Source organism: Myotis brandtii, unplaced genomic scaffold, assembly GCF_000412655.1.
Source record: "Myotis brandtii unplaced genomic scaffold, ASM41265v1 scaffold653, whole genome shotgun sequence".
NCBI lineage: Eukaryota > Metazoa > Chordata > Mammalia > Chiroptera > Vespertilionidae > Myotis > Myotis brandtii.
This window is the reverse complement of record NW_005370535.1, coordinates 224,907-244,986: the sequence shown is the minus strand read 5'-3', so window position 1 is coordinate 244,986 and position 20,080 is coordinate 224,907. Positions and strand designations below refer to the sequence as shown.

The 20,080-nt window shown below is 44.8% G+C and overlaps 1 protein-coding gene across 7 annotated transcripts in view; it reads left to right on the top strand.

Annotated features, from left to right (window-relative positions):
* Positions 1-18,844, top strand: part of LOC102249786 (putative serine/threonine-protein phosphatase 4 regulatory subunit 1-like) — a 78,213-nt gene extending 59,369 nt beyond the window's left edge. For 4 of the 7 annotated variants that reach the window (XM_014528810.1, XM_005880771.2, XM_014528811.1 and 1 more), the window contains 12 exons: positions 291-449; positions 947-1,131; positions 2,185-2,627; positions 4,578-4,771; positions 7,887-7,982; positions 9,037-9,222; positions 9,461-9,622; positions 10,456-10,556; positions 12,681-12,801; positions 13,583-13,717; positions 16,744-16,885; positions 17,582-18,844. In XM_014528810.1, coding sequence (XP_014384296.1) covers positions 291-449; positions 947-1,131; positions 2,185-2,627; positions 4,578-4,771; positions 7,887-7,982; positions 9,037-9,222; positions 9,461-9,622; positions 10,456-10,556; positions 12,681-12,801; positions 13,583-13,717; positions 16,744-16,885; positions 17,582-17,739 — 2,082 coding nt within the window. In that variant the 3' untranslated portion in view covers positions 17,740-18,844. Of the gene's footprint in view, positions 1-290; positions 450-946; positions 1,132-2,184; positions 2,628-4,577; positions 4,772-7,886; positions 7,983-9,036; positions 9,223-9,460; positions 9,623-10,455; positions 10,557-12,064; positions 12,632-12,680; positions 12,802-13,582; positions 13,718-16,743; positions 16,886-17,581 lie in introns of those variants that run through there. The other 3 variants (XM_014528812.1, XR_001359540.1, XM_014528813.1) reach the window with 3 other exon arrangements.
* The last annotated feature ends 1,236 nt before the right edge of the window (positions 18,845-20,080 follow it).

Here is a 20,080-nt window from a genome sequence, read left to right as displayed (position 1 = left end):
CCGAGTATTTCTCTATAATCACATATCGAAGATCACTTGTTCTGCCTCTGGGGTTTTTTCCTCCATTACCTTGTTAAATTTAACAGGTCCTTTACTGGAATTAAGAGGTAAAGGAAATGTTGCTTTATTCTGCTTGTCATAATTTCTATTGGTTTCAAATGATTCCTTTTAGATTAGTATATATTTCATTTTTCTTTGTCATTAATTTATGGATATGCCTTAGCTGCATCAATAAAACAGGCTCTCCGGGTAACCAGATTTGAGTAGCATGATTTTATTTGCTTTGGTAGATCCCAAAGTTCTTTGAGCTCTGCTCAGATAATGTGTGGGGGATGCGAAAGGCCTGTGCGGAGTGCTTCATGGCGGTGTCCTACAACACATCCCCCGAGGTGCGCAGAGCGCAGCTATCCCCTCTCTTCATCCGCCTGGTCAGCGACTCCTGTCGATGGGTAAGCATGGGCCTTGTCTTGGCATCTGGACTTGTGACTTTTCAGTCATTGATTGTCACATTTAGACCTTGTGAGGCTTAGGGCACCTGAAATCTCAAAAGTTTTGGCGATGTTAAGAAAGTGCTCCCACTGTCACGTTTATATTGAACAAATCTCATAGAAATGAGAACTGAGAAGGGAAAGAGCAGAACTGTGAATTGTTACTTCTGTTCTGAGCTTAACTATGCTGCAATGATTAAGAAGGTCTGTTCAGATGCTTTATAAAGTCCAGAATTATTTGATGTGGAATTAATTGCCTGGAAGGTTAAAAACTACAGGATAGTGCCAAATTTTTCCTTATTTTCTGTTGCAAATTGTTTGTTTGGAATTTAAGGAAAGCAGTAAATCCGCTCAGACATACTTTGGCAGACAGTGAGTGGCCTGGTGATCTGCCCCCGCTCAGCCTGAAGTCAGACCTCGCAAGTGCCACATTCATGCGCTGTTCTCTCTGGTTTCAGGTGCGCCAGGCTGCCTTTCAGTCCCTGGGCCCCTTCATTTCCACCTTTGCAAACCCCTCCAGGGCTGGCCTCTATATTCGAGAGGATGGCACCCTGAGCATCAGGTCATCAGCTCAGAGTGGGGGGTCCAGCTTCATGTGCAGGTCAGCCGGTGCCCGCAACTGTGTTGACGCCACCTCAGCCTGGTAAGCTCCAGCCCAATAATTACTAGGATCCCGCTTCACCTTAAGCGTCCACCTAAAATTCTAGCAATTATCTCCTCTGGAGTTTCAGTAACAGTGACCTTCTGGGCAAGATGGAATATTAGAGCTTTAATTATGTAAAGAAGGAAAAAGTAATTGCAATAATGGTTTTGAAACATGACTACTGGGTTATAAATAATGAAGCTACTGTGTCTCCTAAATTTAGATAAAATATTCATTGAGAGCAGTGATTAAATAACCTATAAAGAAAATTTTCTCTTACTTTTTGATTAATGAAGTTCTTTGGATAATGTACATGGGAAAAAATGTACTTTTGTGCCATAGAATATTACATGCCCATAATGGTGAGATTCCTGACCCACTATCAGTAGACTCTATACTGTTTTTCTAGTAAATTCTAGTGATTGATCTTGGATTTGTTAAATATCTTTTCTCCAAGGATGGTGGGTGCATACTAACAAATCATTGGAGGTAGTAAACAGGCGTCTCTCCATTGGTAACATTACATGGAGTGTGAGAGTAGGTAGTTCACATCCCAGTACCCATTCTTTGTGAGATGGGTCACCCTCCTCCCCCAAGACTCAAGGAGTCCCTGCTGTAAGGCCTGGGGCAGGGCTTCCTCATCAAGACTTTCCAATGGTTAACCACCAGCCAGCACTTGCCCACTTCAGCCCGGTTCATTTTCTCATGCCTGCCCCCTGGTGGAGGTCCTAAGAAGCAGTGAGCGCAGGTCTTGCTTCTGAAGGTGTGCCAGCAGAAGCTGGGCTCTTCCCCACCGGCGTATACGTGTAGTGGAGGGATTGGCTGCGGCTGCGTGTGGCACTTTCAGTGAACATCATTCTTGCAGTGGGGCAGAGGGGACTGCTTGGACCTCTCATCCTCTTGTGACACTGCTATCTTCTGGGAGACACAGCAAGCTGGGCGGCCAGGTCAGGAGGAGGACCGGGCTTGTGAGCATGTGGATCCTGTGTTTGCCTACTTTACTTTCAATCTATTACTTGGTGCTAAAAGTTTGCCTTCCTCAATTTAACCCAGTTCAACACAGCCAGGGCAGATAGAGCCACATCCACCCATGGGAGGCCCATCAGGGGGCACCAGTGGTTTCCTGCACGTCAAGAGCTCCTGTGATGGCCCGATGGAAAACCCAATGGAGGACTCCGGCCTGACTGGAGCTGAGGTGACCAGTGCCTTCTCGAAGCTCCCTCATATTAACAACCTCCCCATCAGCAGTCACCCTGCACCTGATCCCTGGGCCTGCCCAGGGAGACCTGAGGATGCATTCGGTAATTTCCTTTATTGGCGAACTCCTCTCCCTGACATAAGCCAGGACTTGGAGTTGCTTCTGAGTGCGGCTGGGCCGCAGGAAGAAGGCCGCTGCAGATCTGAGCCTGTGTGTGGCAGCTATGTGGCCAGGAGTGAGATTCAGAAAGTCCTCGACAGTTTGCAGAAGCACATGATGAATGATCCAGATGTTCAAGGTCAGTGTTGTCCACAGTGAAAGGGGAGACGGATGGCGTATTTCTGGGGTGTGCGTCACATGGGCCTGTGTCTTGCTGCATTGTGCATGTACTTATCTTTGGTGACATTGTACACACATCTCACTACAGCCAGAACCTCAGCATCTCCCTGCAGGTAGCCGCAGGGGTCCTGCCTCCTTGCAAGCAGCGTGCAGGTCTGACGTCAGTTCTAACAGGAGCGAGGGCTCTTGGGCATATCTGTAGCAGTGGGGATTTTATTAGCTCCTCGGCCACTTTTACATCCTTTGCTGTGTTATAATGCCTTCTAGTTATGAACAGCTATGGCTGCTGCTCCTCTTGGGGCGTTAACTCAGTCCTTAGCTAAACTTTGAGGTCTGTCTCAGCAAGGAAAAGGACAGCTTCTTCTTTGGGGTATTTTTCATTTTATGACTAGTACTCCCACTGAGCGTCGGATCAGGGAGCCAGGCCCTGCAATCCATATCCATTATCACGCCTCTTCTTTCTTGAAACATTGCTATATTTGTATTCTTCCCTGAGTTGGGGAAATTGGAAAAAAACAACACTTGCTGCTGTTGCTGGGCAAAGATTTGTGACGCTTTCGGGAAAGGAAATGTGAAAATCCAGTTAGCCCTATGATTATTCTTTGTCTTTAAATTGATAAAGGAAATTAAGTCAGTGTTTGCTAAAGGAATGAGCACATGTTACATATCACTTCTAATAGCCGTAGACAGAAGTCTGCGTTTGGAAAACGTATTTCTAAAACTCCATTAAACTCCATGCTGGGACTGGCTGGGTGCTGGGGCAGCAGTGAGGACACTTGAGGCCCTCATGGTCAGGTGGAAGGGACTGTAAACAACCTCCCTCCATGGGTGTGGCAGGGGCTGGGCCAGGAGTTTAGGGCAGGAAGCTGGTTATTCTTGGGGACAGAGGAAATGTCTGGGAGGAGACCTTGCAGAGCAGTTGACATTTAACAAGGGCTTTAAAGGACGGCTAGGAATCCACCATACAGAGAAGTTGAGTGATGAGTCTCATAGGTTCTTTCAGGTCCCTGGAATTATTTTGTAAAATCTTACATGTACATGCATACTTAATTTCTTTATAAAAAGGACCCACAAGCTGCTTTAGTGTGCAGAGGGATCTGTGATCCCCAAAAATTCAGAAATAAGTGGCACCTTAGGTATTTGTAATCGGAGATGTTGCTCGGGCCATGGGGAGGGCCTGGTGGGTGGCACTAAGGAGGTGGGTCCTTGTTCTGGGCACAGGAGGGAGCCAGCTACATGCTCTAAGCATTTTAATGAATCTTGGGGTCTATTGAATTTAACCAGTAGAAAACAGAATGCAGGAAGTCTTGTGTGTGCATGTTTTGTGACATGGAAACGATTGTGTTTACAGAAAGGTATGTGGATATGTCATCTTGACTGTGATGGGGTCTCAAACAGTCATGCTGTGGACAGAAAGCATGAGCCGAGCAGGGTGAGCAGGACCTTGACTCGCGTGTGTGCACATAGCCGGATTGACTCCTGCACATGTGTGCGCTTGTGTGCACCTGTGTATGTGTGGCGGAGATGGCAGCCACCCTGCTTTATAAATGAGGGTGCCCTGCTTTATAAATGAGGGTGCAGAACCCCCTCCCTGAGTCAGTGGGCCTCTCAGACATCGGCATTCAGTAACATTGTATTGTCTTCCTGTGAAAGATGATGGAGTCGAGCTCTGATTTCCCAATTGAGGCACTTCAGGTTCAGATTTGATGCTGTGTGTGTGGCTGACGTTTAGTTGGAGTCGTTAAGGTTAATGGTGGTAAACATCACAGCCTGACTGAGTGCTCATTCTGGGACCCCAGAGCATGGTTATTGTAGGGACAGATGTGGGGAAAGTGAGTGTATGTGTGGTGTGCCCACATCCACAAATCAGATAAAGTTACTGAAATTCTTGAAACTTCTCTCCCTGCAGCTCAAGTTCAGGTGCTATCAGCTGCACTGAGGGCCGCACAGCTGGACTCTGTGAGTGAGCCCGAGCACCCGCTGGCAGACAGTCTGAGTGCAGTGTCCCTTTCAGATCCCAGGCCGGCCTCTGACAGCTGGCTGGCTCCGTCGGCCTCATCCCTGCAGAGTGAGCCCTCTGTGGCCAGGATATTACCAAGCACAGTAAGTCTCTGGCCTCTCCCTCAGCCACTGAGGATGTGACAGAAATCTCAAAGCTGCTGTCTCTCTTATTAGTAGGTCCTGGTGGAGATGATAAATGGCAGGTTTAATTTTATTCTTAAGGTCATCTTTTGGATAACTAGACAACCAATCAATCAGGTGATTGATAACCCTTACTCTCCTCCACAGAGACAAGGTGGGGGACCAAAAGGACCTTCCCTCTTCTCCAAAGATGATGAGACCTGCTTCTTGGGGGAGGGGTTAACCAGATCATGGCTCTGTTTCACTGCCCACCGGAGGTTAGATGTTTGAGTAGGAGTGGAAAGTGAATTCCTACAGCCTCTCTAGGTTGAAGTTGACAGAGGCCTTAGAAGTTGATCACAGCCTTCAACCCTCTCCTTAGAGACACTCTCTCAACACACAGTCACTCCTGCAGTGGCACCAGCGTGCTGTGTCTGCTGGAGAGGTTTGGGTGAGCCCACAGACCCCACCTCCCTTCCCTGTAGTCTGGCACCAGTCCTGCGAGACAACTCCCATCCTGGGAGAGTGCCTTGTTTCTTAGTTCCATCTCTCCAGAAGCTTCCTAGCTGCTTTTGGTGGGAGGCTCCAGTGCCTCCCTAATTCCCACTAAACTTGCACTTGGACCACCTAGAGCTGGGGTCCTTCACAGGTCAGGTGAGACTAAAGAACTAAAATTAGGGAGGGGCCCATGATCAGTGTCATGGGCACGTTGGCACCTTCTCATTTTCATGTGCCTTAATGGAGGCCGGAGGCCAGAATACCAGTTGTTTCTCATTTCACATAGTTTGTAACTTGATTTTAGCAATTCTGCTAACGTATCACCTCCCTCACTCGCTAGGCCTGCTCCAGTAAAAGCAAGACAAAAGACAAATTTAAATAGCCTAAACATAAAATGTTTAAGGGTTTGTTAAGGTTACCCTTGATTAGTAAGAAATAAGGTGATATCCTATTTTGCTGGTTTGTTTAGAAAAACAGGCAAGAAAACTCATGTTACCCTTATTAAATCAGACGTGTTAGGTAGATAGGAACGTGTGGTCATATTTGCCTTGGTGGGACTGTGACAGTCTAGGCTTCCCTGTCATATATGGAAGTGGACAAAAGAAAAAAGAACCAGTTTCTCACCCTGGCCAGTGTTGCTCAGTTGTCAGAGTGTTGGCCCCACACTGAAGGGTCTTGGGTTCAATTTCTGGTCAAGGGTATGTACCTGGGTTGTGGGTTCACTTCCTGCCCGGGTCAGGGCATGTGGGGAGGCAACCAGTTGATGTGTCTCTTTCACATCAATGTTTCTTTTTCTCTCTCTTCCTCCTTCCCTCTCCCCCTTCCTCCCTCCTGTCCTCCCTTCTACTCTCTGAAAAAGCAATGGAAAAAATATCCTTAGGTGAGGATTAACAACAAAAAAAGGAATTTGTTCCTCCACGTTGGCCCTTTTGTGAGGAGGGTTTTAAAGGGCCCCTGTCTTTGGTCCTTGGTTTGTGGTGTGGGACATCAGGAGTCTTGAATTTGCAGCTTGACTCTTAGGTTCCAGTGGGATCAGTCAGGATGTTTCCAGTTGTAAAATAAGGAAAAGGAAGTGAAAAACGCAAAAAGCTTAATCAGTGAGGGCTGTGTTCTTTCAAACAGTGAATTGGAGAGGAGCTGAGGCTGGGGGCTGGCACCTCAGCTCCAGAACTTGACCCCGTTCCACATGTCCACTCTGCCACCTTGGCTCGCCAGCTTAGTCCCCAAATGCCCAGTGGGAGGAGGGGCCTCCTTTTTCTGACCTGTTACTTGACTGTGAGGCGGTTTTCTGGGGAAATGACCACTCAGTACCTCTGGGGGCTGCCTGGACTTGTGGTGGTTACGGAAACCTAAGCTTGGCTCCTGAAATAAGTACCGTACTTACAATTCCAAATGAAGACTTTGGAATAAAATTAATTCCTGAAAGAAGAAAAATGATTTATTATTTATTAATCTATGTGAATTTATTAAGTTGGAGAAATTGAGGTCTTAGGTTATCATACCAAAGCGTTTCTGTTTTATCACGCCCTTTATTAAATAAGCAGTACATTTCAGTGGAGACCTTGGGGATTGAAGGTTCTGGTAGCGTGTCTCAGCCAACAAAGCGTCTATCGGTATATTAATCGACTCTCCTGGATCATATATTGAGCTGATTTGTCAAAACCTATTAAGCTGGCAGGCAGGGTGACATTTCCATGCAAGTAGGGAACCCATGTTATGGTTGGAGCAGAAGGTCAGACCCATCTCAGTTAACGTTAGTCAATGATCAGAGACCAATATGTCACCATTGAATGTTCTTGCACATCTTAATTGTTAACCTAATGTAAGGGTTCACCAGCAAACATGAAGAGTGTTTGCACATGTGAAGATCCAGAACAGCTCTCCGAGTACACGCTCCTCATCAGTCATTTTCACTCAGATTAAATGAGGCTACCCAGTGCCTCTCCATCCTCTCTCAGGCCCAGCACCGATGCACTCTCCAGTTCCTGGGCAGTGCTGGATGTGTGTGCTTCACCATTTCCTGAAAACCTCACCCTGCTTTCAGGAGTGGTCCATGACTTAAATGTGCAATTGTTCCTTAAGGGCTGTGGGTAACCACACTCGAGGTCCTGGGGCTTGAAGAATGATAAACGCAGCCTCCAGTTGTTGGTGCATGCCAGCGTTAGCCTGTCTTCTGTAAGGGCCTCAAGCAGTTTTGTTTTTTAAAAATATATTTTTATTGATTTCAGAGAAGAAGGGAGAGGGAAAAGAGATAGAAACATCAGTGATGAGAGAGAATCATTGATTGGCTGCCTCCTGCACGCCCCCTACTGGGGATGGAGTCCACAACCCAGGCATGTGCCCTGACTGGGAATCGAACTGTGACCTCCTGGTTCATAGGTCAACACTCAACTACGAAGCCACACTGGCCTACCCAACATCATATAGAACTATGCAAGTGTATTTTTTTTAACACCTGAGAGAGAGCTTGACCTAATGGGAAGCTCTGGTCTTGGTTTGCATAAGTCATTCCTGCCATTGAAAGAGGGTTCCTTGAGGGGGGCAGTAGGGCAGCTTCCTCCACACAGCCAGTTGGTAACATGCCCCGTCCCTTTTGCAGATTCCAGGCGAGCCCTGCCCTGGAACCCGTGACCATCTGGGGACCCAGCAGAGGCATGACCCCGTCCCACTTGAGGAGAATAAATCTAAACTACAGGTTTGTTCCTTAAAAAGAAAGCAGCTTAAAACTTTACATTTCTCTGGGAGTTAAATTTAAGAATGGACACTGGAAGCAAATATTTTTCTTCCATCAATATTCATGACATATCTTAGTTTACAATCTGTGGTGCTAATATTTCCTCTCATGTAAAAAAAAATAGTAAACTCCAAAGTAGTGTTTAAAATCTTGTGAGTAATCTAGAATAGTATTTTAAAGTAAATCAAACATAAGAAAAATTTTGACATCTCTATGCTAATATTTAATGTCTGTTTATACAAGTCATTTTGTTTCTTTGTGTGTGAAAAGTTTTTGATGGCTTTTTTTTAATCAAACTGTGCTTGGCTTTGTTTTGTCTTGTGGATTGGCTTCTTGTGCCATGTGAGTTCTCTTAAATGCTTCTAAATTTTGTACCCCCCTGCCCTTTACAGAGATAAAGGTAAGTGGGCGCTGTCTCATGAAGGCAGTATTCCATCAGTTGAAAAGAAGTAGTAATGATTGAGTGTAGGGGCTCAGGCCCAATGTGCTGGGGGCAGTTATAAGAAAAGATAGTTTCTATTCTCAAGAGCCGTGTGCACCAGACAAACCAACATTCTAGAGCAGGGGTGGGCAAACTTTTTGACTCGAGGGCCACAATGGGTTCTTAAACTGGACCGGAGGGCCGGAACAAAAGCATGGATGGAGTGTTTGTGTGAACTAATATAAATTCAAAGTAAACATCATTACATAAAAGGGTACGGTCTTTTTTTTTTTAGTTTTATTCATTTCAAACGGGCCGAATCCGGCCCGCGGGCCGTAGTTTGCCCACGGCTGTTCTAGACTGTTCTTTATGACATCAAACATTGGCTGAGTTTAGCAAAGGTGAGTGTGGACATTAACTTCAGTCCAAGTAGAAAACTGAGGGAACAAGAAGTTCACCAACTTGAAGCTTCAGGAAGGCCTCTTGCGTTTTCTGATTTTCTGTTTTTACCTTCAAGTTCCAAACTCCTTGCTTTTTGTGTCTTCTCTTTCTTTCCAGCAAGCATGATGGTTTCCTTTCTCTCCTGTTTCCCAGGATATTATTCCTCAGCCCCTATTGGATGAGTATGTGTCGATGACCGACCCAGCTCGAGCCCAGACTGTTGATAGCGACATAGCCAAGCACTGTGCATACAGCCTCCCAGGGGTGGCGCTTACGCTGGGCAGGCAGAATTGGCACTGCCTGAAGGATACATACGCAACGCTCGCTTCCGACGTGAAGGTAAGAGTCGCACGTGAGCACAAGTGAGTCATCTGACGAGGAAGAGGCGGGAAGCTGCAGCTGGGCTCACGGCCTGAATTTACGTGGTCGTGGCTGCCACGTTTACAGATCTTGGAGGAAAGAAAGCTTTAAGTGGCCAACACCTGGTAGCATCAGTTTTTCTCCAGAAATAGCCCTCACCTTTTGATAACATGGCGCTGTGCTTGCTTTCTGTGGCTTCTGTCTGCTGTGCACCCAGTGGAAGGTACGTCGGACCCTGGCCTTCTCCATCCATGAGCTGGCTGTGATTCTCGGGGATCAGTTAACAGCTGCTGACCTGGTACCCATCTTCAATGGATTTTTAAAAGACCTGGACGAAGTACGAATAGGAGTTCTTAAACACCTGTATGATTTCCTAAAGGTAGGAAGAAGGATTAAAAAAACACAAAACAAACCTCCCCTCTTCAAAACAGTTTTTTAAACCCTGCATGTGTAGAGTACCAGAGGAAAAAACAACAACACAGGTGTCTGGGTTTTTTAGTTCAAACATACCATCCAAAATCTTACAATGGGTGTTCTTTTGGTGATGGGTAGATGTTTTTACACCTCTCCTCCTATCTCCCTGCACCTCAGAGGTCTAATTCTGCGAGGGGTGTGGACAGGTAGGCCAGCGTGCTCCCTGAGTCAGTGGGGGTCTTGCCCAGCTCTGAGCCCGGCTGGAATCAAGCTCACTCTGCATGCAGGGCTTTTCTGCAAGACGTTGCTGCTTCCCTGCTTTTTTCCCCCTAAAGGAATGATGAGTGCAAAAATAAGAATTTAAAATGGCCCGGAGAAATGAATTACTTTCATCCCCGAGCTGAGCTGCCTGGAAGGGCTTTGGTGCCCAGCTTAGGGTTTCCTGTGGCACAGGAGCCAGCGAGCAGGGCCCACTCCTGGGAAACAGCCATGGTACTACCTCGTGAACACACACAGATGGGGCTCCTCGAGGCAGGAGTCCTGCAGGAGGAAGAGCTAGGGATACTGAGGACACCCAGGTCATGCAGGAGCCCGGGGAAAAGGCTGGAGGCACTCAGGGCTGCATGGCGTCTGTTCACAGCAGCGTCCACACAGCCCCACTGGGTGGTCCAGGCAGCAGGGGAAGGCACAGTTCTTGCTGGTGACAAACGTATAATCTGAAGTAAAATAAAACAGTATATGTGGGCTCATGTTGAGAGATTATATATTTTTATTTATATATACATTTTTAAAAAATAGTTGCTTCATGAAGACAAGAGGAGAGAATATCTTTATCAGCTTCAAGAATTTGTAGTGACCGATAACAGCAGGAATTGGAGGTTTCGATATGAACTAGCAGAGTAAGTAAAACCTGTGTGGGGCTATGAGAAGGCAATTAGATGGAATAAGTCTTCATTTTCCTACCTTGTAATTGATTTCTAAACTAGCAGTAATAGTGTTCTTTGGGATAAAGAGATTATGTTTTTATTAAGGGATAAACCAAACTCCAAAGCTCTAAGTTACAAATACCTCTGTCTCCGGGGAGACATTCATTTTCAGATGAAGACAGGGCCCGAGTCACTTTGGAATTAAAGTGTTCTGCTGTTCTATAAAGCAATTTATTCGAACCAAATAAAAGATGAATCACCCACTCTTCAGTATTTTCCTATTAATCGGAGCAGTTTTTTGCCAGCGCTTTCTTGAACATTCTGAGTGTAGCCCTCTCTGCAGGGCACAGTGTGGTTTAGGCACTTCAGCTTCCAAAGAACATGACGCTGCAGTGAGAGATATGAAAAGGTCTAGCGCAGATGAGACGATTATTAAATAAAACTGTCCCCCAAGGTGGCTCAGATCTGTACCTCATTTTGTGTGTGAAGGAGTTATTTAATTCCGTCTGTGCCGGCGAAGGGAAAGGGAAAGGTTTTAGCGATTCTAATAGAGTGAAAGCATCACTTTAAATAATTCTCCTTCCCGAGGTGCATAATATGATTTCCGCAGTATCGAGTGGATTTGTTTGTGGTGGTGGTTGTTTGGGTTTTAGTTTTCACCTTGTCGAGATTTATTTCAGTATCTTTAGTTTTCATTTTCCTTCCTCTCAACTAGAAATCTCTCAAATAATTATCTTCCCTGTAGAAATCCATCAAGCTTTTGCAGCTATTCAGGATATGATTTGGCCGATGCCGGGGGCAAACTAAAAGATTTTCTCTTTGCTGTGATCTTTAATCATTATGCTTAATTTGAGCGATTGAGGTTTTAGTCGTTATGCTATGTTCCCAGCCTATGTTCTAAGAGAACAGAGACAAAAATAGGCCCAAGTTTTTCATGAAAGCATTGTGCCCTCTAGCGGCAGTGTGCGGAAACTCCGCCAGGTCCGTCTGGGGGCGGGCTGACCGGCTTTCCAGGGCTGGGAACTGGGTGGGGGGCGGAGAAGGGGACGCGGCTGGGGATGGGGACGGGCTGACGTGCTTCCCGGGGACGAGGACGGGGTCAGGGGACCGAGGATGGGCTGACCTGCTTCCCGGGGCTGGGTACCGGGGCCAGGGGACCCGGACCCGGACAACACCGGTTTGGGGATGGAGCTGAGGTGTGGTGTGGCTCAGCTAGCATGGCCAGACAGCATTATCTCTGAGCGCTGTCTCCCATATCTGCCTTGGTTATTGAAGCCAAAGCCACTGATAAGAATTCTGTGCTCCTGTGCCCATGATACTGGTATCATTTTCCTGAAAACAGTGCTTTTTGATATGAAAATATTCACCAGCACTCCTGGCTTCTGGTTCTAACTTCCTTCAATCTCTTTTTCATTTCCTTTTGTTGCCAGTGTGGAAATAATGCCATTTATTTTCATAACCTTCTCCCCATCCCCATGTAGAAAGCAGTGAGAGCTCTGCAGTAGATTTCCCCACCAGCCCGAGGATGAATTCCCCCCTTCGAGTAAATCGCTGTTATTTCTCTCCAAGCGGACCGGCTGGGATTGAAAAGCTCTGCAGAGCCGGAGCCGGCCAGCAAAAACAGAAATTTAATGTGCAGCTCCAGGATCACTGTGGAGGCAGTGAAATCTCATCAGAGTGTTCCTTCGTCTGTTGATCTTTGGGAATTTCAGTGTTCTGGCTATTTTTAGGTTATCTGATTTTTGAAGTTTTATGTGCTTTCCAACTGATAACCTAAAATTGAAATAGTAAATCCCTATTCATAAATTTCTCAACCCCTGTTTTACCAAGTGTAATTTATGTCCTTTTTATTGGATTTGTTTGTGTGTGTGAGATGAGGAATTCAGGTTTTTCCCCACTGTTCTTTGCGTGGCCATTTCACTCAGTACTCTGCGTTTCCTTGACCGGAAGCCTCCCTCGGTCTTCATTGCCCTTCCTCCCAGAATGGCTGTTTTTGTTGTTGTTTTTTTTAATCTATAAGATGAAGTAAGAGTAAAGAGAAAGAAATAAGATGGGGTTTTGCCTCCCAAAACAATTTCTTTTTCTTTTACATTTCAGGCAGCTGATACTAATTCTGGAACTCTATAATCCCAGTGAGGTCTATGATTATTTAGTGCATATTGCCTTAAAGCTGTGTGCAGACAAAGTTTCTGAAGTGCGGTGGATCTCCTTCAGACTAGTAAGGAATCATGGCTTTTTCTGTTTATGATTTTTGGAAATACTAATATTTATGTTTCTTCCATTTTTAACTCCTTTATTTTTTTTCTGGGCTTAATTTGTCAGTTTACCTGTGAAACCAGCTTTTATATTTTAGAATTAGGAACTGTATGATAGTTTTATCAGTTTGTAAGATAGCCTTTTTGTTAAGCTGTATGTTTCAGGGATGGAAATTGTGGGTAAGTCATTTTATAAGTGAAACCCTTTAAATAGTGGCTTAGTGTTTCTTTTAAACCCGGGTTGGGTTTAGTCTACAGCATGAATTTATAGAAAAGTAGTTAGTAAACAAAGTAGATCCTATTTGATAAGGGTTTACACCAGCTGAAGACTGGGGTAAAGGAGGAGAATCTCATTTGAAAATATTATTGATTTACTAATGGTATTAAAATTTTATAAAAATGACATGTTCTGAAAGGTAATGATTTAGCTATTATGCAAGGGTACATTTTCTCAAATTTGGAATTTTAAGATTAATGATGTATTTTTTCAGTGCCAGTCCCTTGTTAAATTTTATTTTAATTAAGGGCTTTATGTGTGTGTGTCTGTGTATTTCTATATATTTAAACATCTTTTTTCCTCTGTGTTCTAATGATTACTATAACAAAAATTACTTTCCCCCATGCTTATAAATTTATTTTTAAGATGGAAGGGTACATAAAAATGTCTAGTTTCCATGTAAAGTAGTATTCATAATTCAAATAGATGGCAGCATTTTATATTTGCTCTTCTGATTTTTTTCACAGGTTGTGGCAATTCTGCAGAAATTCTATTCAAACAGTGAAAGTGCTTTGGGGGTAAATTTCATCAGTGAACTCATCCTAAGGTTCCGGCACTGTTCGAAGTGGGTTGGAAGGCAAGCTTTCGCTTTCATTTGCCAGGTGAGCCTGGCCTGGGGGAATCTGCCCTGGGCACACAGTTGCCATGTGTTGCTATCAGGTGCCCCAGACGAAGAATCCAGGCCTGAACTTGGGGATCAGTGGACCAAACCCCCTTATCTCACAGCAGATTGGAACCAGCCCAGTCAGGCACAGTGACTCAGGGTTTCCCAACCTGTACATGTACTTGTCTTGTAGATATTGATTGAGCACCTACTATTTGCCAGACATGCTCTTGATGCTGGAGACAAGCTCCTGTCCTCCCAGCACCTTCCATCGTGAGGTGAGGGCCAGACCCAGAGCCCTGCTCCTGCCATGTCCAGTCCAGGGCTGTGTGCATCTCTGCCCCTCACCATGGCCAGCTGCCTTGGGAGGAAGCGGGGTAGTGAAGGACAGAGCAGCAGGTTAGGGCAGAGACTATTTAATATTGTTTGAGTGAAGTTCATGTCAGCCTGTCCAGCTCCTCAACTCACCCTCTCTACTTAGCATCTTGGACATGAGGGTGTGATTCACGTTTGGCTGGGGAGGGTGGCTGCCATTTCTTGAACGCCTCTGTGTGCCAGGTGTCTAATCCTCAGGAATAAGATCTACTGTGTGTTGAGTTTGGTACATCCATTTAAGACTGATTTTTAGATGAAGCAGTTGAAGCCCAGAGAGGTTAAGTAACTTGCTCAAGATCACACAGGAAGTATTTTCTGCTAACGTGTTATTTTAAAAGTCTTAACCTTTCTTTATGCACATTTTCGAGCATGCACAAAGGTAGAGGGACTAGTGCAGTGATGGCGAACCTATGACACGCCTGTCAGAGGTGACACGCGAACTCATTTTTTTGGTTGATTTTTCTTTGTTAAATGGCATTTAAATATTTAAAATAAATATCAAAAATATAAGTCTTTGTTTTACTATGGTTGCAAATATCAAAAAATTTCTATATGTGACACGGCACCAGAATTAAGTTAGGGTTTTTCAAAATGCTGACACGCCAAGCTCAAAAGGTTCGCCATCACTGGACTAGTGTAATAAATCTTGGGAACCCGCCACCCAGCTTTGTCAGCAATACAGGAAAACCATGATTGGACTCCACCTGACCTCAGACCCCAAAGCCCCCTTCTCGCCTTCCTGACTTCTCCCATTGAAGGACTCACCAGGGCCCCTGTTGGGCTGGAGGGGCGTCATAGGGGTACTTTGGCCATCACTTTGAGAAATGCCAAATTCATAGGCTTGTAAAGAAGTTGGAGCTCCAAATCATTTTTGGAGAAAGGGTGAATGAGGTATTTTTGCTTTTATCTTTAAACTAGTGACCCAGTGCATGGATTTGTGCACATTGAAAGGGAATTAATTAGAAGGTGGCCGGCGGGGTGGGTCTGGGCGAGACGGGCTGGACACGCCCTGGAGCCAACCTCCCGTGGCCCCTCCCCGGTGTCTGCGGAGTCAGCGGGGTCTCTCCGGCCAGTGGGGTCCCTCAGCGTGGCCTGGCCTGTGGGGATCAGGCTGAAACCAGCTCTCCAACATCCCCCGAGGGGTCCCGATGTGCGAGAGGGCACTCTGCAAAGTTGCTGTTGTACAGGGTGTGGAACACAAACACAAGTGTGCAGTAAACCAGATTCGGGGACGATTGTGCCCCAGCAACAACATAACCCAAGGCCGAAGGTGGAGTCACGCAGCCCTGCGAGGAATTGGGCTCCCTCCTCTCTGGTTTTGGGGTGCGTCACCCAAGAACCGCTGCTGCCAAGTCACTGCAGCTTGGCAGCTCCTGCGTTGAGCGTCTGCCCCCTGGTGGTCAGTGCACGTCATAGCAACCAGTCGGACAGGCGGAGGGACACTTAGCATATTAGCCTTTTATATACATAGATTCTTCATCTCAGATTTAGAAACTGCATGATGAAACAAAAGTAAAAGATGCCAAAACGATTTTGTTCAAGAACAAATTTTTTTTTGCACTTTCATTAAATTCATCATTAAACATTTAGAAAACCCACAGTAATAGCAGCACAAGGAAAGGGCTCAGCCAAGACTCCTTGCTAAGGGTCATGTTGATTATTACTAAATTGCAGCCCCAGGGAGAGAGCACCACCTGGAGGTTGAGGGCCGACTTAGAGCCAAACCACCAGCTTGAAGCCTGGGGCCAAGCAGCCTCTCTGCACCGCCTTTGCACCGGTGAAATGGGGGAGCAGCTTCCATGCCTGCCTCCTGGTGTGGTCCTGAGGCTTTAATGAGCCGATGCTTCTGAGTCACCGTGCATGTGCCGGCACCTGGAGGACACTCAGTACGTGGTAGCTGCTGCAGTTCCCAGCAGTGGGAAGATCTGTAGGAGACAGATCTATAGATTCCGCACACCTGGTTTGGAATCTCCACCCTGCTGCTGCTTGCTGGTCACTACCACATTGGACCAGAATTTCCTCATCTATAAAACTAGGCCGCCAGGGCTGGCTGTGAGAATTCAACGTGCGAACACTGGTAAGACTTCTTAAGTAGAGAAGCAGTGAGCAGATGCTGGTGGTGGTACAGGAGCCTTGTTTACAGAAGCCAGGTACTGGATGGGGTCAGTGGTCTGGCTGTCACTTGACAGGCTTGGCCCCTGCCCTCAGAGCTTGGGCTCCAGTGAGTGATGGAGGTGAGGATTCTTCACCCTTACTGGTGGTCACTATGCTAGCCTCTGCAAGAATGATCTGCCATCCCCACCACCTTACCATTGTACAGATGAGAAAACAGAGGACCAGGAAGGTGAAGCAAGGCCACAAAGGCAGTAAATGACCAAGTCAGGTTTTGAACCTGGACCTGTCTGACTCAAAGCCTTTGCTTTCTCCACCAGATATTGTACCACTTGTACCTCAGTGCTTGGTGAGGAGCTACAAAATGTTAACTGTGTTTCTGACCAGATCAGTGGTTGAGAGTTTTAAGTTAAGACACACATGCCCCTCAGACCCACAGATTCTGAAACTGCTTCTTTGGGATTACAGAAGTGGGTGTTTTGAGGAGAACCGTGCTGATCACCATTGAAATGTCAGTTCTTTATCTTTTCATCACAGGCAGTGGTGAGTGAGGAGTGTATCCCTGTGGACCAGTTTGTTGAACACTTACTCCCCAGCCTTCTAAGCCTTGCCTCAGACCCTGTGCCCAATGTCAGGGTGTTGCTCGCCAAAGCTCTGAGGCAGACACTCTTGGACAAGGGTACGTGCACCAGCTTTCTGAGCTTATACATCTTAAACTTGATCAGGTAGCAATGAGGTTTCCTCTCCAGGAAATCGTGGCAAGTCATGTGATAGCACACTTCCGATTTATGATATAAGTTAATACATTCACTTTCATGTATATTTTATGTTATTCACAAAAGGACTGAGGAAATCAACGTGGTTCAGTTTTTACATTTAATCAACATGCTAAAATGCAAAATATTACATAATCTAGAAAGGAAGGAAACTGCAAATTTTGAGTTATGATATACAGATTATGAAAGGTAGCAAATTTAAGCCTGAACTACAATTAGGTTTTAATGGTCTGGTCTTGTAGTCAGTAAGAAAAAATATATTGCTCAACCTGGTCAGTTATTTTCACCTGAACAGGACTTAGTATAAGGTAGGGGCCTTGGATAGTTCACTAATACTGGAGGGAAGAAAAGATAATAGTGAAAGTTTTTTAGTTATCATTTTCTAAATATGCCTACCAATTCTTAGGAGTATATTTTTAAAATTAGTATATACTCTTTGATTAAAGCAATTTGATCACTTTAAAGGACTTATTTATAGGATAATTCTTTGAAAAATGATGTATTGTCCTAAGATTTGGTTTAAGAACCCCCAAAGTAGAAGATGTTTTAGAACACAATTCATGGCACACGTGATTCAAACTCATGGTTTCTCTCTCTAGCGTACTTTAGAAATGCCGGCCACCCTCATCTTGAAATCGTTGAAGAGACCATCTTAGCTTTGCAGTCAGACCGGGACCAAGATGTCTCCTTTTTTGCCACGCTGGAGCCAAAGCGGGGGAATCTTGTGGACACTACCATGCTGGAGAAACGGAATTGAGCTCTGGGATCGCTCACAATCGCTCCTTCTGTACTTGGGGCACATCTCTTATGTAATCAGACCTGCTGAGGGAGGGAAACTTCTGAAACTCTGACACTACACAGTCAAATGACCCCTTTCCCACATGCAGTCATGGGACTGCACCTGGGACCGGTCTGTGCCATGCTTCTGTGCCCCACCTACCTGATCCAGGGTCTGAAAGGTCCTAGAACCAGGTGGTTAACTGGGTGTGGGGGCCGCCACAGCCTCAGGTTACTCGTAAGCAGTTTGTTTTCTCTATGATAGACTATATTATTTAAAGCCTCCCCAAATAACGTAGTTTATTAGAAGTTTTTCAGTCTTTAAAGACTTGCACATTTGGCTGCCTTATGCTTTCCTATAAAATGTAGTTTATGGTATTATATTTTATTTTTAACTGAAATACTGTACATATGTAAATAACTCTTGACAGGAAGAAAAGATATTAATGTAATATTAGCCTCCTATCATTGAACAAAACAAATACATCATTTAAATTTATGCTCCACTTTGAGTTGTGGCAAATATAGCCAATTTGTTTACTTTTGAAAAATGTGATAGTTAAAGAAATCTACTAAAGAATGATTTGTGGTAATCTTTTGTATGTTTGTTATAAACTCTGTTTGGAACTTTTCTTCATCCCCTCCCCTTCTTGCAGGACTGTAGCCATAAAGCAATGTGTTGGTCTTTGATAGAGGCATGTTGCAGAAGGAATTCATTTTTAGGTGGATATAGTATCATATGCTTAAGAACTCAGGAAGGAAATTGGTCATTGAGATGCATGGACATTGCCTTTACACTTAATGCTTTAGAATCTTAACAAAAAAAAATAGGAAACCAGTTCTGATCAGTCCATAGACTTGCCCACAAATGCCAGTGGTTTGGGGTATTAAATTATGATACTCTAATACTTTCAACAATAAATTTTAAAAAATAAAAAATTATGATACTCTTCAAATTGATCTAAGTATACAGAACTTAGATTTCATGCTTTTACAATTTGAACCAAGAAAGATGCTCTAGAATTTAAATAGGTTTTCTTATTAGTAATTCTAGGTTCTATAAACATTAAATAATGTATGCTCATGTTACTGTGTTTCCGTGTGTATCTTCTCAAAGGTGGGCATAAGGGAAGGAAGGGGCTGCCAGAGAGGTCCAAGGGCAGCTGCCAAGGGCACGTCAGCTGTGTCCATGCTTCCCTTGGAGCTGTCTTTTCTTTGTTTTAAATAAAATATCTGGAGCCACATATTGAATTTCCAGGTGTCCAGGATCCTCTCCCCTTTCCCAGTTCCATGGAGCTGCTGCTTTGAACAGAAGGGGAGGCATTTCTGGCACCAAAGAAAACAGGATGCACTTGTGGGAATCTCAAAGTGTAACCAGGGTTGCGTTTCGGCAACTTCAGCAAAAAGTGGGTTAATAAATCAGAGGCTACATATTAAGAAAAACAAACAACTTCAATTCATTTTGTGTTCAATTCTTGCCTACAGTAAGTAGATGGAGGTAGTGTTTTGCTTCAGTAACAAGCGATTTTTTTTTATTGCCTAGAAATTGAGATTGCCATGTTGTTCAAATCTGTTGATATAGAAGCCAGAGTAGAATTATTCAAGTGGAATCTTGTATTCTGTGAAGAGCTTAATTTTCCATTAAGGAAAAAAGATTAGCTTCTGTTTGTGTTGTGATGTGTGGAGTTCGCACGCTGAATCAAATGTGCTGGTAGACATTCTAGAGACTCTGTAAATAATTCAGCCTTTAATGTGTCAGTTTATACGTTAACAGTTTTCTATGGTGTGAATGTCTTTCCAAGGCAGAGATTTTTTTTGTGTGTGACTAACTTCTCTGCAAAAAAGTATGCTTAAAGCTTATATTTTATTCTTTTTTATTTTATTTTTATAACCACTGAGCTTTCACTATGATTGTTCTGGTTCCTGTGCCTTCTGTTTTTCCCCATCACTAGCTTTTTTTTTTTTTTTTTTAATCCTCACCTGAGGATATTTTTTCCATTGATTTTTAGAGAGAGTGGAAGGGAGGGGGAAAGACAGAGAAAAACATCAATGTGAGAGAAACACATAGATTGGTTGCCTCCTATATGAGCCCAGTCCACAGCCTGGGCCAGGGAGGAGCCTGCAACCAGTATGTCCCCCTTGACAGGAATCAAACCCGGGACCAGGCGACACTCTATCCACTGAGCAAACTGGCTAGGGCCCCCATCACTCTAGCTCAGGGGTGGGCAACCTTTTTGTGAGTGCGTGCCAAAACCAGCAAAATCTCTGACTCAAAATTCTTCTGCGTGCCAACCCTAATTTTTTGAGAACATGTTACGCCT